The sequence below is a fragment of the Oncorhynchus masou genome, chromosome 22, assembly GCF_036934945.1.
Source record: "Oncorhynchus masou masou isolate Uvic2021 chromosome 22, UVic_Omas_1.1, whole genome shotgun sequence".
NCBI classification, from domain to species: Eukaryota; Metazoa; Chordata; class Actinopteri; order Salmoniformes; family Salmonidae; genus Oncorhynchus; species Oncorhynchus masou.
The window spans coordinates 35121098-35148615 of NC_088233.1; the positions used below are offsets into that span (position 1 = coordinate 35121098).

The window sequence follows — 27518 nt, forward strand, 5'->3', positions numbered from 1 at the left end:
TTTGTAGTTCGTTCCAGTCATTGGCAGTAGAGAACTGGAAGGACAGGCGGCCAAAGTAGGTGTTGGTTTTGGGGATGACCAGTGAAATATACCTGCTGGAGTGCGTGCTACAGGTGGGTGTTTCTATGGTGACAAGTGAGCTGACATAAGGCTGAGCTTTACCTGGCAAAGACTTAGATGACCTGGAGTCAGTGGGTTTGGGGATGAATATGAAGCGAGGACCAGCCAACGAGAGCATACAGGTTGCAGTGGTGGGTAGTATATAGGGCTTTGGTGACAAAACGGATGGCACTGTAATAGACTGCATCCAATTTGCTCAGTAGAGTGTTGGAGGCTATTTTGTAAATGAGCTCGCCGAAGGCATCGATCGGTTGAAGAGCATGCATTTAGTTTTACTAGCATTTAAGAGCAGTTGGAGGCCACGGAAAGAGTGTTGTATGGAAAATAACATCCCCAGTTAGCCTATTGTGTGTATTGAAATTCATATTGCACTGTACAGCTTTACCTAACACCCTCACTACACTGCTCGCCTTGTGAGTGTTGCAAAGTAAATTTAGAAATCTATATTATTCAATTATTGTACCCACACTGCTCGCGCGCGTCAACGTTGCCAAGGGCTAAAATAGAAGTAATTTCTATTTGTGACACAGATAGCACTGCAAGTCCTGCCTCTCTCATCTCCTCAGCAGATACCCACATGCCATCTCCTCATTGGTTATACCCACGTGGGTGATTGAAAGATGAACTGTGTTTTGGTCGTCGTGATAATACTGAAGGTTTAGATGCCAATTTGTAAGTCGCTCTGGATAAGAGCGTCTGCTAAATGACTTAAATGTAAATGTAATGCCAATCACCATATACAGTGGTGAGAACCAGTATTTGATACACTGCTGATTTTTGCAGGTTTTCCTACTTACAAAGCATGTAGAGGTCTGTAATTTGTATCACAGGTACACTTCAACTGTGAGAGACGGAATCTAAAAATCCAGAAAATCACATTGTATGATTTTTAGTAATTAATTTGCATTTTATTGGTCAAGAATGTGCAAATAAATTCATAAAAAAATCCTACAATGTGATTTTATGGAATTTTTTTTCTTCTCATTTTGTCTGTCATAGTTGAAGTGTACCTATGATGAAAATTACAGGCCTCTCATCTTTTTAAGTGGGAGAACTTGCACAATTGGTGGCTGACTAAATACTTTTTTGCCCCACTGTACCTTTAAAAGTAAAGGGCCTCAGGATCTTTTCACGAGATCGATAAAATGCAATTGTGTTCGTTGTCTGTAGCTTATGCCTGCACATACCATAACCCCACCACCACCATGGGGCACTCTGTTCACAACGTTTATCAGCAACCCACTCACCCACACAAAGCCATACACATGGTCTGCAGTTGTGATGCCGGGTTGGACGTGCTGCCAAATTCTCTAAAATGATGTTGGGAGGTGGCTTGTGGTAGAGTGCTGAACATTAAATTCTCTGGCAACAGCTCTGGTGGGCATTCTTGCAGTCAGCATGCCAATTGCACGCTCCCACAACTTGAGAGATCTGTGGCATTGTGTTGTGTGACAAACTTGCACATTTTAGTGGCCTTTTATTTTCCCTAGCACAAGGGGCACTAGTGTAATGATCGTGCTGTTTAATCAGCTTCTTGATATGCCACACCTGGATTATCTTGGCAAAGGAGAAATGCTCACCCACAGGGATGTAAACAAATTTCTCCTCAATTTGAGAAGTAAGCTTTTTGTACGTATAGAGAATTTCTGGGATCTTTTATTTCAGCTCATGACACATGGGACCAACACTTTACATGTTGCGTTCATATTTTTAATCTGTGTATATTAGAGCAATATCTAAAACAACACACTGCACATATGATGCGATTCAGCTGGACGCAAGTGGTAGAAATGCAAAACGTTTCCATTTTATTTTTCAGGTAAACGTTGAGCTCTTAAGATGTTTGGGACTACAAAAAAATAAATGAATCCAGAATGAATTATGATTTCAGTGAAGTTCTGTATACTGAGTCCATTTAGGAAGTAAAACACAGTAAATTAGTTATTTTGAGTAGTTGGAACTGACTCAGAATCACAGCTCCTTAAAGCACGCACCGTGGGGTCGCTGATAATGACTGCATGATCATATGGAGGGCCAATGACAGGCTACGTAATATGGCTTAACCACAAGGTATCTCGTTGATGAGTATCATTAGGTGTGTAGTGATTTGTGTGTGATTCAGCAGTCGCTATTTCCGCAGTGTCTTTCTCCAGTGTTTTTAATTACTGTGTGGTTACGACATGCTATTATAGAGCAGCAGTACTGAGTTGTTGACTCACTCTCTGATCAGGCACAGCTTTTATGCAGGCATAACCCACAAGCAAAATATCAAAGGAAAATAATACATACGTACGTACATACATACATACATACATACATACATACTGACAGAAGCATGAAATGCTTTGTACACCCATGGTTTTGCTGCCCATATAAAGGCTACACGTGTTCCTGTAAAAATGCTAATGCAAAAACAAGTACAACAGAACAAGGTAATCTTATAATCTCAGTACACTTGCAGCTGTCTGGATCTAGTTAAACTATGTTCTTTGATGCCTATGTGTTAGTGATAAGCACATTTGGGGTTTCAGGTATAATCAAATATAGAGGGTTTAGACTTCAGAAATGAAAAGGACATGCCAGAGATTCCCAAAGCTGAAATGGTACCCACACATGTACCTCTGGCAATGCAGTCCTTGCCAATCACAGACATGCCTGTTGTTACCACCTCCTACTTTTTTTTGTCACTCTCTCTTTACCTATTTCTGATTCAGAGGGGTTGGGTTAAATGCCTAAAACACAATTCTGTTGAATGCATTCAGTTGTGCATCTGACTACGTATCCAATTTCCCTTTCCCTCTCTATTCCTCTAACGGACTCCCTCTGTCTTCCCTGTACCTGTGTGGATGCTCTTGGCTTTGACTGGGCTGTTAGGGCAAAACAGAAACCTGCCTTCATGTCTTGGCAGGTTCGCTGTGTCGCAGCAGGCACGGTTGTGTAATCAGTTTAGTCTCTGTGCAGCGAATGGCCTGGCTGTTGAATGGAGAGAGATGTTCGTAAAGTCATCCTTGTGTCTGACTCTGAAATTGTAAGGCAGGCTGTGCCTCACTGACTGAAATGCCCACTTGCTGCTGTAATGTTGTTCCGCTGTGTTTCCACCACAGGGACAAGTGTCTTGTGATCCTGTTGAAATATTGTGAACCTTGTGTCAGTGATCCATTGCAAATGGCGTGTGTTTCTTCCTGAGGGCTTTTTATACCTTTTCTGTTTCTTTTCTGTTTCTTCCTCTCTCTTCCTCTCTCATAGCAATTAGGTTGATAATGGTCTGTCGCACTTCTGGGCAAAACTACTTGATGTATAACTTGCTTATGACATGGCTCAAGTGATTTATTTATTTATTTTCCGGGGAGGAAGACCTAACTGAAAATTCATGTGTAAAAATACAAACAGTTTCACCGCAATAAGTTCACCATTTGTAGTGAAATCTGTTTTGGTGGTCTGCAAGGTCACTGTCCTTTACAGGTCTTGTGAACTGCACTTGAGTGTTGTTTAGATCTAAGGCTTGTGACTCTTGTTCAAAATCTTGTGCGTGGTGGGCTCACACTGACACAACCTCATGTTTTTTTTAATTAATTTTTTTAAATTGAACCTTTATTTAACTAGGCAAGTCAGTTAAGAACAAACTATTATTTACAATGACGGCCTGCCTCGGCCAAACCCAGACGACGCTGGGCCAATTGTGCGCAGCCCTATGGGACTCACAATCAAATCAATCTGTATTCGTCACATGTCCCGAATACAAGTGTAGACTTTACCATAAAATGTTTACTTACAATTCATTTCAAGAAATATACACTGCTCAAAAAAATAAAGGGAACACTAAAATAACACATCCGAAATTTGAATGAATGAAATATTCTTATTAAATACTTTTTTCTTTACATAGTTGAATGTGCTGACAACAAAATCATACAAAAATGATCAATGGAAATCAAATTTATCAACCCATGGAGGTCTGGATTTGGAGTCACACTCAAAATTAAAGTGGAAAACCACACTACAGGCTGATCCAACTTTGATGTAATGTCCCTAAAACAAGTCAGTAGTGTGTGTGTGTGTGTGTGTGGCCTTCATGTGCCTTTATGACCTCCCTACAACGCCTGGGCATGCTCCTGATGAGGTGGCGGATGGTCTCCTGAGGGATCTCCTCCCAGACCTGGACTAAAGCATCCGCCAACTCCTGAGGGATCTCCTCCTCCTCCTCTGTCACATGTGCTCAGTGTGAACCTGCTTTCATCTGTGAAGAGCACAGGGCACCAGTGGCGAGTTTGCAAATCTTGGTGTTCTCTGGCAAATGTCAAACGTCCTGCACGGTGTTGGGCTGTAAGCACAACCCCCACCTGTGGATGTCGGGCCCTCATACCACCCTCATGGAGTCTGTTTATGACCGTTTGAGCAGACACATGCACATTTGTGTGCTGCTGGAGGTAGCGGTCCTGCTGCTGGGTTGTTGCCCTCCTACAGCCTCCTCCACTTCTCCTGATGTACTGGCCTGTCTCCTGGTTGCATCTCCTTGCTCTGGACACTACGCTGACAGACACAGCAAACCTTCTTGCCACAGCTCACATCCTGGATGAACTGCACTACCTGAGCCACTTGTGTGGGTTGTAGACTCCGTCTCATGCTACCACTAGAGTGAAAGCACCGCCAGCATTCAAAAGTGACCAAAACTTCAGCCAGGAAGCATAGGAACTGAGAAGTGGTCTGTGGTCACCACCTGCAGAACCACTCCTTTATTGGGGGTGTCTTGCTAATTGCCTGTAATTTCCATCTGTTGTCTATTCCATTTGCACAACAGCATGTGACATTTATTATCAATCAGTGTTGCTTCCTAAGTGGACAGTTTGATTTCACAGAAGTGTGATTGACTTGGAGTTACATTGTGTTGTTTAAGTGTTCCCTTTATTTTTTTGAGCAGTGTAGGTTCAGAAAATATTTACTAAATTTTAAACTAAACTAAACTAATTTAAAAAGTAACACAATAACAATAGCAGGAGGTACCGGTACCGAGCCAGTCTGCAGGGGTACAGGTAATTTGGCCTAGAGGTCGACCAATTATGATTTTTCAACGCCGATACCGATTTATTGGAGGACCAAAAAAGCCGATACCGATTAATCAGATGATTTTATATGTGTGTGTGTGTGTGTGTGTATTTATTTGTAATAATGACAATTTCAACAATACTGAATGAACACTTATTTTTAACTTAATATAATACATCAATAAAATCAATTTAGCCTCAAATAAATAATGAAACATGTTAAATTTGGTTTAAATAATGCAAAACTAAGTGTTGGAGAAGAAAGTAAAAGTGCAATATGTGCCATGTAAGAAAGCTAACGTTTAAGTTCCTTGCTCAGAACATGAGAACATATGAAAGCTGGAGGTTCCTTTTAACGAGTCTTCAATATTCCCAGGTAAGAAGTTTTAGGTTCTAGTTATTATAGGACTATTTCACTCTATACCATTTTGTATTTCATTAACCTTTGACTATTGGATGTTCTTATAGGCACTTTAGTAAGAGTATAAGAGTATGTGTAAGAGTATAACTTCCGTCCCTCTCCTCGCTCCTCCCTGGGCTCGAACCAGGAACACAATGACAACAGCCACCCTCGAAGCAGCGTTACCCATGCAGAGCAAGGGGAACAACCACTCCAAGTCTCAGAGTGAGTGACGTTTGAAACGCTATTAGCGCGCACCCCGCTATCTAGCTAGCCATTTCACATCGGTTACACCAGCCTCATCTCGGGAGTTGATAGGCTTGAAGTCATAAACGGCGCAATGCTTGACGCACAACGACTAGCTGCTGGCAAAACGCACTAAAGTGCTGTTTGAATGAATGCTTACGAGCCTGCTCCTGCCTACCACTGCTCAATCAGATAATTGAATGCTTGTATGCTCAGTCAGATTATATGCAATGCAGGACACGCTAGATAAATTAGTAATATCATCAACCATGTGTAGTTAACTAGTGATTTATGATTGATTGTTTTTTATAAGATACATTTAATGCTAGCTAGCAACTTACCTTGGCTTACTGCATTCGCATAACATGCAGTCTCCTCATGGAGTGCAACGAGAGGCAGATGGTTATAGCATTGGACTAGTTAACTGTAAGGTTGCAAGATTGGGTCCCCCGAGCAGACAAGGTGAAAAGGTGTAGTTCTGCCCCTGAACAAGGCAGTTAACCCACCGTTCCTAGGCCGTAATTGAAAATAAGAATGTGTTCTTAACTGACTTGCATAGTTAAATAAAGGTATAAAAAAAAATATCGGCCAAATCGGTGTCCAAAAATGGAATGGCCCTAATTAATCGGCCATTCTGATGGGTGAAGATGATTAACAGTGAGTAGCAGCAGTGTACAAAACAAATGGAGGGGGGTCAATGTCCAGTGGCCATTTGATTAATTGTTCAGCAGTCTTATGGCTTGGGTGTAGAAAGTGTTAAGGAGCCTTTTGGTACTAGACTTGGCATTCCGGTACCGCTTGCCTGGAGTCGCTTGACGATTTTTATGGGCTTTCCTCTGACACCGCCTAGTATATAGGTCCTGGATGGCAGGAAGCTTGGCCCCAGTGATGTACTGGGCCGTACGCACTACCCTTTCACGGCTGGATGTGACACAGCCAGGACTATCCCAGTGCTTGGTTACCAGCTGTAGTAACCCTGTTGTTCTCTGGCAGTACAGACAGCACTGTGGACAAGGCCCTCTGCAGGAGACGAGACTCTCCGTCAGATGTTTATCAGATTTTGCTCAATGGCTGTTGATGTCCTGGTTCAAAACAGGAAGTCAACATTTCTGTTAGACGTTATCTTTTCAGAGCTCCCGTCATGGCCGTAAGACCCAAATTAAATCAACCTATTCATGGAGTAGTTAAGGAAGTTCGGAAATTAGACGAGTTCATTTCTTGCTCTTGCTCACATTTGCTTGTAGAGATCTTATGTCATGATATTTTGAGCCTCACTTCAACATGTTCACTAAATGTTTAAAGTATGAAGGCATATAGTAGTCTGTAATATGACCACCCATAAGACTATCCTGGGTTCGACCAGATCATTGATTTAGTTAATTAATTCCCTAAAACATGAACAGCTATATCTTTATTTTTGACAGTTTTTTTTTTTCCCCCATTTCTTTTTTTAAACCTTTATTTAATTAGGCAAGTCAGTTAAGAACCAATTCTTATTTACAATGACGGCCTACCGCGGCCAAACCCGGACAACACTGGGCCAATTGAGCACCGCCCTATGGGACTCCCAATTATGCTCTGATGTATTGTGTTTTCCTTAACCTCTATCCCAATTATTGCGCTACACTCACTGCTTTGGAGTAATAAGGTCAGTATTTCAGGTCACATGTCGGGGTCAAAAAATGAAGGGGTATTATGCTGCGTTCATAACCCAGTGGGAAGGTGGTAATTATTAGTTGTGAAGTCATAAATACCAGTTGGATGCATTCACATGCTCTGAACTCACTGACTGGCGAATGGCCAAGAAGCTGCGTCAACAATAAACTAAAAGTACAGCTATCATGTTTGTAAACAAATTATAGTGTACAAAAACCATAATTGCCTTTTTATAAATGTTCTGTTGCATTTAACTTCCCGAAAATGCTGTTATCAAGGTAATTTCCTGAGTAGGTGATGCCAGAGGGCGGTGTGTGAAAGAAGACGGAGCTCAGGGATGATAAAGTTCCCCAGGGGAAATTACTAGTTGGAGGGGTGTTCAAGTGAATTTGTCTCAGTCATATGTGGTAAATACCATCTTCCCACTTGGTTATGAACTCAGCATTAGGCTACAGCATTCTGCATTGTTGTTGGAACTTCACTGTCATCACAGTCATAAGGCAACTCTGCTGACATGTTTTAGCTATATAATTTTAGATTCAACATGTTGCTGCTGAAAGTGTGAATTTACTGGTGGAGAAATGCCGTCACCCTCCACCAGAACCTTCTGGCCTAAACCTTTACTAAAGTAATGTGTAGTGATGTACAGGCTTATTTGCATGGATCAAAGCCTAAGGCATGACAACCCTGTATGATCAAACATTGTAACAAAGTGTTTAGTTAGTAACCGTATACATGTCTCTGTTCTGGGATTTGCAGATAGGCAGTGATTATTATTATTTTTTTTAATTATTATTATTTTTTTCCATTTTGAAATTTCCAACATGTCAACATTTAAAATAGTAAAGAGTTGAAGAAGAGAACGTAAATGGGCATGAAATTAGAGAATGCTGTGTTGATGTACTTAGTAATTGGCCAATGAGTTTCTCTTGGTTCTGTGTCTCCAGGCTGCATGTAGAGTAGCAGGGCTGTAGTGCTACAGCATCTAGTGACACATAAGCCTCTTAGTGGCCAGCTGGGGATTAAACAGGAAGTCTTGGGTTCAGGGGGGTCCAGGTCCCTTGCTGTGCAACGGTCAGCTGTGCTGCTCTACCACGGTCACTAGATGATGGAACTAGCCACAGGGTTAAACTTTACATTCTACAGTCCCACTGGTCCCGTACAGTTCAATCCCCCTTTCATGGACATTTCTGTCGATATGTGAGGCCAGTAATTTCAGCTATCAGCCTAATTTAGAAGTGATGAAGACCTGTGGCGAGTGCCGTCAGATGTTAAAGCAACTAACAGGACCTGGAATTTAGTTGAGTGAGCTTATACAAATAAGACACTTATGTCTTTGGATTTGGGTGGATTTTGTTGTTGGGCCATGAAATGCTTACACAGTGATCCCAACTTAGCTCAGCAGTAACAGTGGGGAAGATGCCCTAATATGGAGTGATTTCAGTGCCAACATTAATTTATATTTGAATTCCATTTTGAATTTGAATTGAATTTGGATTTTCTAATGCAAAAATGGAATAGTTGAATTCATAAATTGTACTTGTATTCATGATTTGAAACAATTTAATTGCATTCAGTTTGAAAATGTAATTCCAATTTAAGTGTAAATTGAAATTCAATATTTATATATTCAGTTTCAATATGGCGGATATTGCATTCATTGTCTAGTCTATCAAAGTTTCATATATTCAACTTCTCAGATGCATTCAGATTTTGTTTTCAAATTCAGTTCTCTAAATTCAGATTCAAAACCAGAGACGACATCCTGGTACTTTGTCATCCAGGAAAGGTAGAAGCGAACATAATCAAACGCTCTCTGTGGTAAATGGAAGCCTCTAGTGGTTTCTGAACCTAATGTGGCATGTTGAATTGTTTCTTCCTGAATGGCTCTAGCGTTTGAACCGGTTTTACCGATAAGCTACTATGACCCCATTCCTGAAAGCTAAGACTCTCTGGAACATGGATGTGCCTTCTGTTCCCCTCTGATTACAGGCCACGCATGACACGTTAGGAGAGTGTCGCAAATTTGCCCCCATAAGAATATAGTTGAATAACCCCGTCATAGCCCTTCTAAGGATAGCCTTTCCACTTCCTATTTAATCTTGCTCTTGTGACTGACTGGGTTCGATCCAGGTCTCCTGCAAGTCACAATACTGTGTTAGACCACTTAGCTAAGGCCTACAATTGTGATTTGATTATAGGATAAGTTCATGTAAAGGACAACATGCTACTTGCTGAAAGGAAAACTCCACTCAAACTATATTTTTGTTACTTTTTAAAATTAGTCCACTGTTGAAACCGTTCCAAAATGTTTTTCATGTCATCAATCAAGTTATCAAGATATGATTTTCAAAATGCAAAATGTCACTTGCCACATGCATTTTGCATCATCATGATGATGTGGCAAGTGACACAGTCACAAACGAGTCCTGTGAAGCTGAGTTTAAATGTCTTTGGCTAAAGGTGTATGTAAACTTCAGACTTCAACTGTATGTATACACCTCGGAAGTTTACATACACCTTAGCCAAATACATTTGAACTCAGTGTTTCACAATTCCTGATATTTAATTCCATAAATTCCCTGTTTTAGGTCAGTTAGGATCACCACTTTATTTTAAGAACGTGAAATGTCAGAATAATAGTAGAGAGATTTATTTCAGCTTTTCTTTCATCACATTCCCAGTGGGAATGTCTCCCTCAATCCATGCAATGGCTACTGCTATAGGTTTCAAGCTACTTACTACTCTCTTCCAAAATACATCATCCAGGAGGATCCTCTTGATGGGGCTGTCCATATCGTCAGACTGTTATATGGCCATTTCTTGGAGAGACTCCTTCCCTTCCAGGAGACTGTCAAACATGATGACAACACCACCCCAACAGGTGTTGCTAGGCAGCTTCAATGTGGTGCTCTTATTCTTCTCACTTTGCTTGGTGAGGTAGATTGCTGCTGTAACTTGATGACCCTTCACATACCTAACCATTTCCTTGGCTGTCTTGCAGATTGTATCCATTGTTTTCAGTGCCATGATGTCCTTGAGGAGCAGATTCAATGCATGAGCAGCACAGCCAATGGGTGTAATGTGGGGGTAGGACTCCTCCACTTTAGACCAAGTAGCCTTCATGTTCGCAGCATTGTTTGTTACCGGTGCAAATACCTTCTGGGGTCCAAGGTCATAAATGACTGCCTTCAGCTCATCTGCAATGTAGAGACTGGTGTGTCTGTTGTCCCTTGTGTCTGTGCTCTTGTAGAATACTGGTTGAGGGGTGGAGATGTAGTTAATTATTCCTTACCCACGAACATTCAACCACCATCAGAGAGGATTGCAATGTTCTGCTTTCTCTGATTTGCTTGACCTTCACTTGAACTCTGTTGAACTCTGCATCCAGCAAATGAGTAGATAAAGCATGTCTGGTTGAAGGGTTGTATGCTGGGTGAAGAACATTCAGAAATGTTTTCCAATACACATTGCCTGTGAGCATCAGAGGTTGCATACACAGCCCGAGCAAGACATTCATCAGCATTTCTCGGACTACGTTCCTCCACTGAGTAAAAAAAACAACTTCTGATTCCAGGAGGACAATAAGCTGTTGCTATCAATAAGTTGCCAGAGTCATCATTTTCACCTTGAATAGAAATAGAGGGACTTTTGTTGGCACAGTATTTTCAAATGTACACAGCTTTTCCTTCTACTTGAGCTGCAGTGAAATGTCTCCACACATCAGATACTGCCCGTGGCATTTTACTGTAAAGATTAGAAAAAATGGAGTAAAAATAAATATACAAATTCATGTACAGATAAATAGTTAATTGTTAGATTAAACAATTCCTTTGTAAGATAGATGTTTAAACATGTATGGAAACAGGTGAATTAACACTCCAGTTAGCAGGCTCAAGCAAGCTAAAAACCCATCTGATAGCAAAACCTAACTAGCAGAAATAGTTAACAAGTTAGAAATGATTTAAACACACTTTGCTGTAGGCTACGATTTACTAGTTAACAAACATTTTTGTTGTTATAAAACATATTCACCCCACCTGGTATTGTAATCAAATTTTACCAGAAAGCATGTTAGTCCTTGGCTCAGACAGTTTAGTAGTGTGGGCTCAATAGCATCTCATTAGTGTGCAAGATCTTGAGAATCAACTGTACTGTACATGTGATGGAAGAATGCCCTGTGCATGCAGAGGGTTGCAATTCCATTGAATTGAGGATAGTTTAACCAAAATATGCCACATGACCTAGAATTTCCTTATGTGTTTCCCACAAAAAAAGGTTCACTGTTTTATAAGCTTACTTTAAATTAACTTCCCATGGAAAATTTCCGGAAATTTCTCAAAGTTTTTGACCCTTTGCAACCCTAAGTGGATTTTTCCTTTAATGCAGTCAAGGTCAAGACCTCTAGTGGGGTCGCCGAATCGGTGCAAATGCTACAGCCAAATTCATGGGAAGAAAGGAAATTCATTATGCCACGTTGTCTTCAGAAATCTCCAGAAGCTTTGGTTTTCCGAAGAACATCTCTTTCTACTCTACCTCTCATACTACCCCTATACATATACACATTATAATACAAAAACACAGTCATGGGAAGCACAAATACAATGTCACATCACCCAGAAAAAGTTACATCCCTCCACAAATAAGTCCCCTCCCCAATCATTACTTTAAATTGCCCAAATGGCACCAGACCATCCAGATTAAATATAATTCAATATCCTAATACAAATTCAAAGGTATGGAATTCAAATACTATTTCTGTTAGCACTGCAATCACTCCATAAGCTCTGCACATGAAATGATTACAATTGCAAAGCGCGGTAACCCTTTGCCACTCCAACTTTTAAATGGGTCAATAAATTAGAGCAGTACTTGTTGGCCCCACTCTCCTGCTCAGTCTGGGTGCAGGCATGGGGGAAACAAGGGTCTGTTGACAGATCGTTAATCAGTGACTTTAATGGCCTCATTAAGAGAGGAGATCAGTTGAATGGCTGGATCCTAAATCTCAAAGCGAGAGATGCTGTATCTTCAACAAAATATGAAATATGTTTGTGTATTTAGTTACATACCATAAATGCATAGGATGACTTGTGTTCAAGCCAAGGTTGGAGAAATGGAATTTGCAACTCCTCAGCCAGCAGCCCTACAATTGCTGGTGTGTATATATAAATGGATGAAACCATCAATGATGTCACACCATTCATTTCTATGTGAAGACTGAATGGCACATTTGAGTCAAGGAAGTAGATTTTTAGCAACTAAGATGACATGTCATGGTGGAGATTGTCAAGACCGAACATGCACAGTTTGAGCGAGTCCAGGAAGTGACATTGCAGGCTAGCTCAGTGCTGCTCCCTCTCATTGAGGATCTTAAGTTGAAGCCCAAACGGGGTAATGCAGGCTGCCCGTAGCAGGCTGCCGGTAGCAGGTACAGTGCATTCAGAAAGTATTCAGATCCCTTAACTTTTTCCACATTTTGTTATCACATTTACTTAACTACTCAGACCCTTTACTCAGTACTTTGTTGAAGCACCTTTGGCAGCGATTACATCCTTGAGTCTTCTTGGGTATGATGCTTCATACTTGGCACACTTGTATTTGGGGAGTTTCTCCCATTCTTCTCTGCAGATCCTCTCAAGCTCTGTCAGGTTGGATGGGGAGCGTCGCTGCGCAGCTATTTTCAAATATCTCCAGAGACGTTCAACCGGGGTTCAAGTCCAGGCTCTGGCTGGGCCACCCAAGGACATTCAGAGACTTGTCCTGAAGCCACTCCTACATTGTCTTGGCTGTGTGTGTAGGGTCGTTATACTGTTGGAAGGTGAACCTTCGCATCAGACTGAGAACCTACTCCAGAGCTCAGAGGACTTCATCAAGGATCTCTCTGTACTTTGCACCATTCATCTTTCACTTGATCCTGACTAGTCTCCCAGACCCTGCTGCTGAAAACATTCGCACAGCATGATGCAGCCACCACCATGCTTCACCGTAGGGATGGTGCCAGGTTTCCTGCAGATGTGAAGCTTGACATTTAGGCCAAAGAGTTCAATCTTTGTTTCCTTAGACCAGAGAATCTTGATTTGCCTTTTGTCAAACTCCAAGCGGGCTGTCATGTGCCTTTTACTGAGGAGGGGCTTCCGTCTGGCCACTCTACCATAAAGGTCTGATTGGTGGAGTGCTGCAGAGATGGTTCTCTTTCTGGAAGGTTCTCCCATCTCTTCAGAGGAACTCTGGAGCTCTTTCAGATGGACCATCATATTCTTGGTCACCTCCCTGACCAAGGCCCTTCTCCCCTGATTGCACAGGCGGCCACTGTCAACTGTGAGACCTTAATGATGAATGGAAACAGGATGAACTGGAGCTCAATCACGAGTCTCATAGCAAAGGCTCTGAATACTATAAACAAGGTATTTCTGTTTTTTATTTTTAATACATTTGCAAACATTTATTAACCTGTTTTTGCTTTGTCATTATAGGGTAGTGTGTATAGATGAGGACAGGTTTTATTTAATCTATTTTCGAATATGGCTGTAACGTAACAAAATGTGCAAAAATGGAAGGGGTCTGAATTCATTTTCGAATGCACTGAAATATAAAATATCCTTAACTTCTGTGTGCGATTTGATTTAAAAAATATCTATATATAAATTGGTTCAAGAGCATACATCTGGTGTAATATAAGCAAGTGTTGGTACCATGATTGTCTTAGAAAAAACAAATATTTACACAGATTGTACACGAAGATTGCCGTTTTCCCATTGACTATAATGGAGACCCTTCTTTGTGAAAACAGCAGCCTGCAGTACCCCGGTCGGCCTTGAACTTCATGGCTTCAATGAGAGGGGGAAGTCATTCTCCACTGAGCCCTACATACTTGCTAGCTTACTGCTGAAGAAAAGCTGGGTTGGGCCTGGTCAGGGTATGGTCATCTTGGATGACCATTGCACTTTCAGTGTTTACCTCAGTTGACTCTGGGTAAGTAGAAAAAGCACTTCATTGCCAAAATCTCGCGCTGTCCCTTTAAGATCAGAGTGACAAGTGATGCAAATGAGAGCCACGAGTGCACAGCCACTGCTTGCTCCTCATCTCTCTACAGTGCAGTGGCGCGCATCATTTCTATTTGGTGTCAACATAATTACAGTTTCGTGCATTTAGGAGTAGAATATGTGGAATGGATCAGGACACAGAATGACAGACTCAGTAGAATGTCCTCTGGGCTGTGCAGGGCAACTCCACATATGAAGTCTTATACATGTAGATTTTGCTGTGTCTATCAAATTCCTTGCCACCTGCTCAAACGGCACATTTTTAATAGGTAAACCTCATTTTGGACTTAAGAATCAGAGGGTGAGTGGAAAACAAACAAGCCTGCTGTATTTGAGACAAATAAAGGGCTAGTGGCACGTTAATAATGGAAAGAATGTGTTCTCTGCACTGTGGGGTGGTTTTGGGGAATAGAGTGCTTGGTGATGAGTGAGGCTATGGGGAAGTGGGGGCGGGTCTACCTTGGGTTGAGCGGCACCAAGGTGCAACAGCAGGGAAGTGCTGATTTTTTTTTGCCGTAATGATTAATTGTAGACCAAATAAATCCAGACGGTTAGATAAATCCCCTCAGACATGCTCCCAGATCCAGGTGTCAGGGCTGTGTATGATTACCTTGTGTAGCCAGGCACCTTATCTCTGAGTGTGACACAGATTATTTCCATTGTCCTGGGATATTCATGTCCTGTGAGGGATCGCTATCTCTTCCTGCTTTGTGATAGGCAATGATACAGTAGCAGGCGGTGTCATCATCCAATCATCTGCCATTATGGCTGTCACAAAAGTGTATGCATCTTTAATGTTAAACCTAAACCTAATGTTTGAAGTTTCAGAGAGTGTTTCAGGCCTTTCTCTGGTCAAGACAGAACCCCAAGCTGATCTAGGCCTGCGCAAAGAAGGCTTTGTATGAGATGAGAGCAGTGAAGGAAATTGACATTCCGTACTTGGTGGTGAGAAGGTGGTACAAGAGAGAAACTGTGATAAGAAGGAATGCGCTCTTTGCTGTGCATGTGCACGACTACTGTATGTGTTCTCTTTCGTTCTCTCTCCTCTCTGTGCGAGGCACAGGTGCAGTGACTGTGTAGCTCTGAAGAGTAGTTTTCCCAGTCTGGTGGGGACAGCTGCCTCCCAGGAGATAAGAGCTCAACTGAGAACAACTAAATCCCCAGCCCACTTCTCACTCTGGGCGGCCGCTCCTTTCCCGATCCCCCTGCTTATCCTCCATCACACTATCAGCACTCTGAGGTCAAGGGGTACTGAGCCCCTTTTCACACCTCCCTTTCACACCAAGTAGGCTACTCTATACTAGTCTCCCATGGAATGCTGCAGGTACAATGAACAGCAGGCATCATCAACTAGATTTTGCCACGGGCCGATTTCTTCTTGAGATGATCTTTTTTCCACTATTTGGTCTTTTGACCAATCAGATAAGATCAGATGTAACACCTGCACAGGATCGGTACACCTGAACATCACACCTGCAGGGCAGGTACCGGATGGCAACAACAACAGCCCGAGTTACACCAGGAACGCACAATCCCTCTATCAGTGCTCAGACTGTCCGCAATAGGCTGAGAGAGGCTGGACTGAGGGCTTTTAGGCCTGTTGTCTGGTGAGGACCTGCCTTGCATCACCTTCAACAACTTTGCATATGGGCACAAACCCACCGTCGCTGGACCAGACAGGACTAGTTGCGGTTTTGGCTCACCAGGGGTGATGGTTGGATTTGCGTTTATCGTCGAAGGAATGAGCGTCACACCGACGCCTGTACTCTGGAGCAGGATCGTGGTGGGGGGTCCGTCATGGTTGGGGCGCTGTGTCGCAGCATCATCGGACTGAGCTTGTTGTCATTGCAGGCAATCTCAATGCTGTGCGTTACAGGGAAAACATCCTCCTCCCTCATGTGGTACCCTTCCTGCAGTCTCATCCTGACATGACCCTCCAGCATGACAATGCCACCAGCCATACTGCTCCTTCTGTGCATGATTTCTTGCAAGAAAGGAATGTCAGTGTTCTGTCATGGCCAGAGAAGAGCCCGGATCTCAAGCCCATTGAGCACGTCTGGGACCTGTTGGATTAGAGGTTGAGGGCTAGGGCCATTCCCCCCAGAAATGTCCAGGAACTTGCAGGTGCCTTGGTGGAAGAGTGTGGTAACATCCTACAGCAAGAACTGGCAAATCTGATGGAGTCCATGAGGAGAAGATACACTGCAGTACTTAATGCAGCTGGTGGCCACACCAGATACTGACTGTTACTTTGTTGAATCTTATGTTCATACAAGTATTTACACATGTTAAGTTTGCTGAAAATAAACGCGGTCGTGAGAGGACTTTTCTTTTTTTTTTGCTGAGTTTCCATTTGACTGGTTCTGACAGACTACTAATTTCCAAAGAAACTGCCCAGCCTATCACTGTCCTAGTTCAATGTCAGCTATTTCTCCTGTATGTCCGAGTGTGCAAAATGTAATTCTGCTGATGGTTGGTAATGTCTGGACCTGATAGAATCCCTCAGTGACTGTTGTGGCATGGTGGGTAAACACCATATATATTGTCTTGTTTACTTGGTTCTTTGTGTGGTTGTGAGTGTGTTTAATGAAAACTGGGTTTGTGTGCATAATATTCACTGATTGTGCACATTTTTCTATTTTGATGTAAACACCTTCTCACCATGTGGGTGATGGAGTGATGCATTTGGATCTGGGGGATAGGGATGCACAATTAATAGAATTCTGATCGAAATCGCAATATTGACATGTGCAATATCCATATCACAAGAGTTCCATATCGCATGGAATACTTTGAACAGCCACTCAGCAGCGTATGTAATTAACAAAAAAAAAGTTGCTCAGTTTTTATCTCCTATTGCGGCTGCTTCCCACACTAAGTTTGCATGCTGTTCTGTTAGGTCAAATGCAGTCAACAGATTGTTCCAAACAAGAATAACTCTGCCTTCCACCTAATTTTTTAAATATATATATATATATATATATTTCTATGCTTCCAACATTTCAAGTGTTTTGATATATATCGTGAGTTAAATTGCAAATGTATTTGGTAAAAAAAAAATCGCAATAAATTGTTTTGCCTATATCGTGCAGCCCTAATGGCTGTCATTAAAGTTTTTAATCTGAGTGAATGCTGAATGTGCAGCAAGAGAAGCTTGGGCTGAAATAATAGCCAAATATGTCGTTTAAAGCTTCCCTCTCTGGAAATGTGTAGATAATAGAGAGCACTGTGTGTCTCATGTTGAAGACATTAAAACCAGGTCTTTGCCTCCAGGAGAAGGGCAGTGGCCTGAGTTATGGGGGGAAAAGTCCAATGAGAAACGGCATTTCATAAACCAGTCTGTTTTGTATTTGCAGATACCCATCTATTCTCACTCCACTTTCGTCAGACTGTGCTCTGCTGATTTTATAGTCATTGTAGTTTTTGGCATGTTGCAACAGTTGACTAATAACTGTTATTCTGATGGCATACTGCTGACAGTGACTGATGTGCCTTTTATGTTATTGTTACCATTACTTTCATTCCTCAGCGTAAAGTGCAGCCATATACCTAATCCGGTTAAGAACTAGAGCTGTGTCACCTTTAGTGTGATCATAAGCTTGCAGTCAGGTTCTCACGTCGCGTTTGCCTGTCCTGTCTTTCACTAAACACTATTCAAGGTGTGCTGTTGAGAATTAGACTTGGTCATCACACAAGTTACTGATCACACAAGATTTAAGGAGTCTGTCATCTCTGGAATTTTTGTTGGACAACATGCAGTTCCACTTGATGTTTTTGTCTTGCAGAGTTCAAGTATGCAATCTTGTAAGATGGGGGAAGACCAGCTGTGTTTCTGAAGGAGATGTGAGCTTTAATTTCCTATTTGGTGCATCATGCTCTGGGGTGTCTGGGTATTTATTGTAAACCCTTTACAACATCGATAGACAGTCTGGCAGGCCAAGACAAGTAGGGATTTGTCAAGGCTAAATGACTCAAGACTGATAAGGATCACCTCATTGTGTTCTGTTATCACAGTCTTGAGTTGCGCTTATGAGTCAAGGAAAAATACTAAGGGCTGAGTTAAGTTTCAAGAAGAACACTTTTCTTGGGGTCCCTTTTTAGTTGTCAATCTTTTACACCAAGCTATTTGGGGTACTATTTATGGTATATAATTGCAGTAGAGAACACAAATGTATAATTACATGTAATTTATGATTTGGAAACAATGTGCTGGTCTTGCTGGGAGAAGCAGGAAGAGTGTGATGTCAGCCAGGGAAGAATAGAGGAAGCTGGAGGAGGAGAGGGCTGCTGGGAGGGTGAACGCCTTCCCATTTCCTGGCAGCGCCTCTGCTCTGCGCTCCCTTTCTTCTGGGCCAGAGATTAAACTTCAGATGCGTAGATGTTGCTGGATCTCTGTTGTTGGATCGCTGTATGTGGATCTCTTTACTTGATTAGACCCAAGGAAACCTCTCCTGGTCTGGGTGGTCAACACTGAGAGGAAGCCACAACACTAGCAAAGATGTACAGTGGATATGGAGGTACCCTTTCCCCCTTTTTACCAGCAGGGCTTGTAGACTTGATTATAGTTCTATTTTGTTCTAGGGTACAATGGAGTTTTGAAGTGGTGGGATGTTAGTTTTGTCTGTAGTGTTACTCTTGTTTTGGAATGTTTGTGTTGGTAGGGTACGATGGAGTTTTGAAGTGGTGGGATGTTAGTTTTGTCTGTAGTGTTACTCTTGTCTTGGAATGGTGGTGTTGGTAGACTGTAAGTGCGAGGTGGTTTTGGTGTAGTTGCTTGTTTTGAAGTATTTCTCACAGTATCAGGCAATGGAGGAATGTTGTAAAATGTTACCTTGTGCTTAACCCATACCAATTTGTGTATACATATTTTTTTCTGTTTGTTTTCCCATTGATTGTGGATGTTTAGTTTTTCTTGCCGTCTCTCTGTTCCCTCACCATCTCTCTCTGTTTGAGACTGTATTCCTCTTCTCCAGCTTTGCATAGTCCTGTTTGTCAGACCTGAAGTTTGATCTGCCTGGCACTGCCCCGAAAGCAGGGGGAAGAAACCCCTCTTCCATTCTTGTTCTTCCCGCTAACAACTCTGGCTATACTATCTCAGTCGGTCCCCAGTGTTGTTCTGTAGGTTTGTGGTCGAGGGGGTGACTGTAGTTTTGTGGTAACTCCCAGGTGGTCTCCCACTGGATGTTTAAATTAATGTGGTTTAATTTGGTCTGTAGGGAGGAAACAAATGGATCTTTGAAGGTCGTCGGCCCCACAGATCTGTGTTAGGGGGTGTTGAGGTAGACTAGCTTTTTCGGGGGGCAGCGTGTCAACACCTGTGTTCATGCAGTGCTGTGGCTGTCTGATTTACTAACATACCCTGGGGTCGGTCCTTCAATATGTGGGTTATGCTTATGATTTGGTCACACTCTGGTCAGGTCCTGTTGTTGTGGAGGTTTGAGGAACAGTATTTCAAACCTGTCCCTCATGGCCAGTGTTGTAAACATACCCATGGACTTTGAGACAATGGACAGTGACTAGGGGGCTTGACTGAAATCAGAGCACTGCGATGAGTCTGGTAAACAGTATTGAATTTGAATCATATCTGATCTATTAATTCAGTGGAGGTGTTAGATAACTGTAGAACAGGAGTGGAGGACTGGTGAGAAGAATCGAGAAGGGGGTGGATGGAGGGGGGCTTTTTTAGGCTCTGGTTGATAGAAGGGAAGGAAAGGAACACACGTGTTTGGGGCTTTCTCATAGAGAGCGGACACATGACTCCTAGCCGGGGGCCATTAGGATCAGGAACCAACCTGCTGATCATTTCCTGGATCTGTCGAGGGAGGGAGCACCAAGCAGCCTCTCATAAACCCAATAATTTCAATATAAACATTGACCCATTTAGTTTCCTCATTAGCTTGTTTTGATTTCCTTTTTTTTCTTATATAAGCTCACCAAAAGGTTGATGGTTAGAGAGATGATGCTTAGCCCTACTGCTTGGAAATTTGATCATTCTTTATTTAAGCAATAAGACCCGTGGGGGTGTGGTGTATATAGCCAATATACTGCTTTTTTAAAAGCTTGTTGAACCATTTTGTCTGTCCCCAGTGTTGTTTTTGGAGCCGGCTAGCCCTTCCCCTGTCCCTCAGCCCAGTGTTGTATTAGGGAACTGGTATGCCCTACCACCCCTTCACCCTACCCCCACTGCTGATCATTCCTGGGACCCTGGCCCAGTCCTGTGACCCTCTGTTCTGAGTGGTCTACTGTGCCTGTGTTTTTCAGGGCCTGTGTGCCCCAGGGGACAGTAGACCCTGCGTATCTCTGCTGTGTTTGGAATGTTAGAGGGAGACCGGCTGGTTGATAAGGGGTGAAGCCTGTATCTGAGGCCATGTCTGTCTCCATTGGCTGTCCATTGGCCATGTCAATAGTGCTTTTGTTACTCCAGCTGCACCTCTTTCTGTGGCTGATCACAAAACAGCACACTCACAACACACTCATTCACAGACTCAACACAAGACAGAGACCACCTAAACAACTCCCTTGCTTATAAACACCCAAGAGACTCCTTTGACCTGCAGGTGTGATATACACATTAAGATGAGAAGGGTGATGCTTTGATGTGCATCATGATGCTGAGGGTGGATCAGAGTGGGTATGATGGAGTGGGTGGCCCCTGTGTGCTTTTTTTCCCCCTTCTAGAACTGTTCAGGAAAAGGGGCCAGCCAGGCAGCAGAACAAAGGGTGTAACCATGTCTATGGGCTTCACACCCTGTCCAGCAACACCACACTCATCATGGAACCCGATGGAAGCCTGTAGTTATGTGGCGTAGGACTCTCCTGGTTTTATGTTTGTTACGCTCAATAGATTTCCCCATCGTGTCACTCCCTGTTTATTCCCAGGCTGACCTATCCTCTTCTGGGACAGGTAGGAACCAGGTAGGAACCAGGCAGGAACCAGGCAGGAACCAGGCAGGAACCAGGCAGGACAGTCTGGGTGTATTGTTGGGATGGTTGACTCGGTGCACTGCGTGTGGGTGGCGGTGCAGCAAGGTATTCATCCAAGGCTGAGTGAAGAAAGGATAATGTGTCGCTTACCTGTGTCCTGTGTTCTACATGATGCCCATGATGAGAAGGATCCTCTTGAAGATGTGCGTGTGCAGTAAGTGCCGTGTACTACCAGCTGCAAAGGCGTATACTTAAATATGTTTTGGCACAGTATATGATTTGTGTGTAAAGAAATACTAGTGGTTCCTCAAATGTACTGTATATGGCACAGAAACTATCATATGCCAAATATAATTACCAGTTTATAGTGAAGAGGTGCAACTATGTATTAGTCTGTCCATCCCTCATGCTCCATGATATCCCCTTTTTGCATTTTATTTAGCTTGTTTTGCCTCTTTCGGTCTCTATCCGTATTGAAGGAAAAGAAAACGGGTTCAGTCAATATTCCAGGCAGAGGCCTTTGTCTCGGTCTCTGGCCTGTTCTAGAGTTTTGTTTTCCTCAACCATCTTCCTTTTTAGAGTTTCTGACTTCAGACTTCCTGTAGAATGTTACCATTTCCTCTGCCTTGGGTTTGGCAGCTGGGTGTCTCTGGGTTTGTTTGTGAGTCTGTGCTGTTTGCAGTAGTACAGTTGACTGATTTGATTGTAAAAGGCCTCTAATTGACTTATCAGGGAAATCATCTTACCAGGGATCAGTATGTGATTAAATATACATTTTTCACCAGGCAGACTTTAGCTTTTAACGTAACCTTCACTTTTAACTTTACCTACATCTTCCATGTGAAAATCACTGAATTGAGTGAAATATGAATTTTACATATGATATTTACTGTAGTTCTGTTTTGAGCTGTAGGACCTCTCCCTCGTCTCTCTATAGGTTTCACACTCACAGCCCCTTCTCCTTGGCTGGGTTTTGCTGAGTGAGATGGACGTAGATGAAATGCTACTGTAGGGAATGAGTGTTGGGCTATGGGGACTCAATTGGATGTAGTGAATTCTATTGAGCGTAGCTGGCCAGCTCAGTTCTGTGTTTTATGACGTGAGGCATTTGTAGCTGTGACTGCTGTTTCCTGTCTACCACAAGTTCAAAATAAACCTTGACTTCCTTCCTAAGGGCCTGAATGCATCTCTGTATCTAAGGAACTCATATTACTGCTGCTGACCAAACAAGACAACACCGATCAAACTAACAGGGCTTGACAAAACCACAATGCTCAGTAGAACTGTGGTTACCATTGACAATAATAATTGCACTTCCTCCTTGGGAGAACAGTTAAAATGTATATTTGATTTGTGTGTAATAGGACTGAGTCTGTGTATTGAAGCTAAAATCTTTGTGCTTGAGGTTGCCTCACCTGAGGCTTCCTAACCTCACAGGGCCTGTCTCTCTCTGTGTGGGGCTGTTGTCCTGGCGGGAGTCCCCAGCGATTTGGTGTGTGTTTAATCTCGTCTCAATCACTCCCTCTTCTTCTCCTATCTAAAATATCCTTGTTTGGGGCCTGTGTGATGATGTTACTAATGCTGTGACAAAATCCCCAGTGTCAGGGCCTGGTACGCCAATGCTCATTTACTCACAATGAACTCCGAGACGCACAGTTTATCTAGATGGGGAAATCTCTCTCTTCCTTTTTCTCTCTCTCATCCCTGCACTACTATCTTCCTTGATACAAGTGCAACATGGTTGTAACGTTGTGCTGTGGCCAGGCACCTCTAGAGGAAGAGCGTGGGTGGTAGAGAACAGAGATAAGGGGCCAGGCAGCTCTAGAGGAAGAGCGTGGGTGGTAGAGAACAGAGATAGGGGGCCAGGCAGCTCTAGAGGAAGAGCGTGGGTGGTAGAGCACAGAGATAGTGGGCAGGCAGCTCTAGAGGAAGAGCGTGGGTGGTAGAGCACAGAGATAGTGGGCAGGCAGCTCTAGAGGAAGAGCGTGGGTGGTAGAGAACAGATGGTGGTGGTAGAGAACAGATGGTGGGCAGGCAGCTCTAGAGGAAGAGCGTGGGTGGTAGAGCACAGAGATGGTGGGCAGGCAGCTCTAGAGGAAGAGCGTGGGTGGTAGAGCACAGAGATAGTGGGCAGGCAGCTCTAGAGGAAGAGCGTGGGTGGTAGAGAACAGAGATAGTGGGCAGGCAGCTCTAGAGGAAGAGCGTGGGTGGTAGAGCACAGAGATGGTGGGCAGGCAGCTCTAGAGGAAGAGCGTGGGTGGTAGAGCACAGAGATAGTGGCCAGGCAGCAGTAATGTGTTTGCAGTCTGCACTGTGTCTCTGTTATCCCTTGATCTTCACTGGTCTTTTGTTTCCAGTGTGGAAATGGTGACACACAGTACCCTCGCTGCTTGACCTTGCACCACAGGAAGAGCGAGGGAATATGGAGGCATACAGAGGATGCAGGCGTAGATGGGGGGGGACAGGCCTAAAATACAGAAATAGTCCGACTGTCTTTTGACATGTAACATTTTGAGTTGCTGAATGCTTTATGGCAGATGCATTATGACAAATTATGGCTTGTTGAAAGTTGGATAACCAAATGAATGCTGACATGTCAGAACATTTGAACCTGTAGATTTGCCACACCCTAAAACTAACTGATCTGTCAGATAATTAGACAACTTGCTGGTACTTTTAAACCAAAAACAACAAACTATCTGCATATCACTGTTCATGCAAAAGAGAAACAGATAAACATCTCTCCAAGGCACGAGATTAAATGTTTTCTTACATAATCTCTCCAAGAGCTCTCAGGGCTGCATTTACAGTATAATAAGATGCTTTGATGTGAAGAACTGGTATTCGTCCCAGGAATGTTGTCACGACTCCTACCAAAGTTGGCTCCCCTTCCTGTTCGGGTGGCGCTCGGCGGTCCTTGTCACCGGCCTACTAGCTGCCACTGATCCCTTTTCCCCCTTTCTGTTTATTAGTTGCACCTGTGTTTAGTTTAGGCTAATTGGTTGGGCTTTATTTACCAGCTGGCCCGCCTGCTGGTTGTGCGGGATTATTTCAGTGTACGCGTGTACACGGCTGTAGGTCACGGTTGTCTGTGTGTTTGTATTTTGCTGGACTGTTTAAGTTCCCCATGTTTGGGGCATTTGTTTGGGTTGGTGTTGTTTCACCGTTGTGGTGCATTAAAAGTAGCGCTACCCTGAACTCTCTGCTTCCAGCGCCTGATTTCTTCCTCCACTACACCCCGGGCGTTACAAGTGTGGAGCCCCTGCAGCTTATTAGGGAACACAGTTTGACAAATGTCCATTTTGATTCATAAGGATAAAGTGCATAGACCTATCAAGATTTCAAGAAATGTGTATTTGAGAATAAACTCATGGCATAATTGAGTTCCTGTGAAAGAACAATGCCAATGGAAGCTGGATTCAATTGTAAAAAAAAATTCTGCTCTGCTCATTTTGACGTTTTCCTGCAGTGCCTGAGGACAAATTCCAAACGGGCCCCATTTTGTCTGTCACTGTATAACTTCTAAAGCCTTCCCTCTCTTGTCTCTGCAGGGAGTCCCTCCAGAGCTGTGTCCTCCATGTCCCTTTCCATGCGCCCGTCGTGCCGAGTCCTTTCCAGATCCATCACTAGGAGCCAGTCCTTTGCTGGGGTCAACTCCTACGATAAGCCCTACAGGTGAGGACACTCCCTCTGAGGTCTAGTGTACATTACTGTTAAAAAGCATTCGGAAAGTATTCAGACCCCTTGAATTTTTCCACATTTTGTTAAGTTACAGCCTTTTTAACAGTAATGTAACTGTAATTATTTTTCCTCATCAATCTACACACACTATCCCATAATGACGACGCAAAAAACGTAAATATTTTATTTACATACGTTTTCAGACCCTTTACTTTGAAGCACCTTTGGCAGCGATTACAGCCTTGAGTCTTCTTGGGTATGACACTACAAGCTGGGCACACCTGTATTTGGGGAGTTTCTCCCATTCTTCTCTACAGAGCCTCTCAAGCTCTGTCAGTTTGGATGGGGAGTGTCGCTGCACAGCTATTTTCAGGTCTCTCCAACGATGTTAGTTCGGGTTCAAGTCCGGGCTCTGGCTGGGCCACTCAAGGACATTTAGACACCCCTGTCCTGAAGCCACCCCTGCGTTGTCTTGGTTGTGTGCTTAGGGTCGGTGGATGGTGAACCTTCGCCCCAGTCTGGGGTCCAGAATGCTCTCGAGCAGGTTTTCATGAAGGATGTCTCTATACTTTTCTCCTTTCATCTTTCCCTCGATGATGAATAGTCTCCCAGTCCCTACCGCTGAAAAACATCCCCACAACATGATGCTGCCACCATGCTTCATCGTAGGGATGGTGCCAGATTTCCTGCAGATGTGCCACTTGGCATTCAGGCCAAATAGTTCAGTCTTGGTTTCATCAGTCCAGAGAATCTTGTTTCTCATGGTCTGAGAGTCCTTAAGGTGCCTTTTGGCAAACTCCAAGCAGGCTGACGTGTGCCTTTTACTGAGGAGGGGCTTCTGTCTGGCACTCTACCATAAAGCCCTGATTGGGGGTGTGCTTCAGAGATGGTTGTCCTTCTGGACGGTTCGCCCAGCTCCACAGAGGAACTCTGGAGCTCTGTCAGAGTGAGCATCGGGTTATTGGTCACCTCCATGACCAAGGCCCTTCTCCCCCTATTGCTCAGTTTGGCCGGGCGGCCAGCTTTAGGAAGAGTCTTGGTGGTTACAAACTTCTTCCATTTAAGAATGATGGAGGCCACTGTGTTCATGTGGGCCTTAAATGCTGCAGACATTTTTTGTACCCTTCCTCAGATCTGTGTCTTGGTTTTTGTTCTGACATGCACTGTCAACTGTGGGACCTTTTTTATATAGACAGGTGTGTCTTTCCAAATCATGTCCAATCAATTCAATATACAACAGGTGGACTCCAAGTTGTAGAAACATCTCAAGGATGATCAATGGAAACAAGATGCACCTGAGCTCAATTTCAAGTCTCATCGCAAAGGTTCTGCATATTTATGCAAATAAGGGATTTCTGTTTTTTATTTGTAATAAATTTGCACACACAAAAAAATCATGTTTTCCCCCTGTCATTATGGGGTATTGTGTGTAGATTGAGGAAAAAAATGTATTAAATCCATTTTAGAATAAGTCTAACGTAACAAAATGTCGAAAAATAGAAGGGGTCTGAATACTTTCTGAATTCTGTGTGTGTATATACAGTGGGGCAAAAAAGTAGTTAGTCAGCCTCCAATTGCAAGTTCTCCCACTTAAAAAATACAGGCCTCATCTTTTTATCATAGGTACACTTCAACTATGACAGACAAATTGAGAAAAAAAATCCAGAAAATCACATTGTAGGACTTTTAATGAATTTATTTGCAAATTATGGTGGAAAATAAGTATTTGGTCACCTACAAACAAGCAAGATTTCTGGCTTTCACAGACCTGTAACTTCTTCTTGAAGAGGCTCCTCTGTCCTCCACTCGTTACCTGTATGAATGGCACCTGTTTGAACTTGTTATCAGTATAAAAGACACCTGTCCACAACCTCAGTCACACTCCAAACTCCACTATGGCCAAGACGAAAGAGCTGTCAAAGGACACCAGAAACAAAATTGTAGACCTACACCAGGCTGGGAAGACTGAATCTGCAATAGGTAAGCAGCTTGGTTTGAAGAAATCAACTGTGGGAGAAATTATTTGGAAATGGAAGACATACAAGACCACTAATCTTCCTCGATCTGGGGCTCCACGCAATATCTCACCCAGTGGGGTCAAAATGATCACAAGAACGGTGAGCAAAATCCCATAACCACACGGGGGGACCTAGTGAATGACCTGCAGAGAGCTGGGACCAAAGTAACAAAGCCTACCATCAGTAACACACTACGCCGCCAGGGACTCAAATCCTGCAGTGACAGACGTGTCCCCCTGCTTAAGCCAGTACGTGACCAGGCCTGTCTGAAGTTTGCTAGAGAGTATTTGGATGATCCATAAGAAGATTGGGAGAATGTCATATGGTCAGATGAAACCAAAATATAACTTTTTAGTAAAAACTCAACTCGTTGTGTTTGGAGGACAAC

The 27518-nt window shown here is 43.2% G+C and overlaps 1 protein-coding gene across 3 annotated transcripts in view; it reads left to right on the forward strand.

The window, feature by feature from the left end:
• The window catches only part of LOC135509387 (rho family-interacting cell polarization regulator 1-like), an 86213-nt gene that overhangs the window by 13659 nt on the left and 45036 nt on the right, over window positions 1-27518 (forward strand). The window contains exons 1-2 of one of the 3 annotated variants that reach the window (XM_064930010.1): window positions 18832-19024; window positions 24983-25106. In XM_064930010.1, the coding sequence (XP_064786082.1) occupies window positions 19006-19024; window positions 24983-25106 (143 nt within the window). In that variant the 5' untranslated portion in view covers window positions 18832-19005. Of the gene's footprint in view, window positions 1-18831; window positions 19025-24982; window positions 25107-27518 lie in introns of those variants that run through there. The other 2 variants (XM_064930011.1, XM_064930012.1) reach the window with 2 other exon arrangements.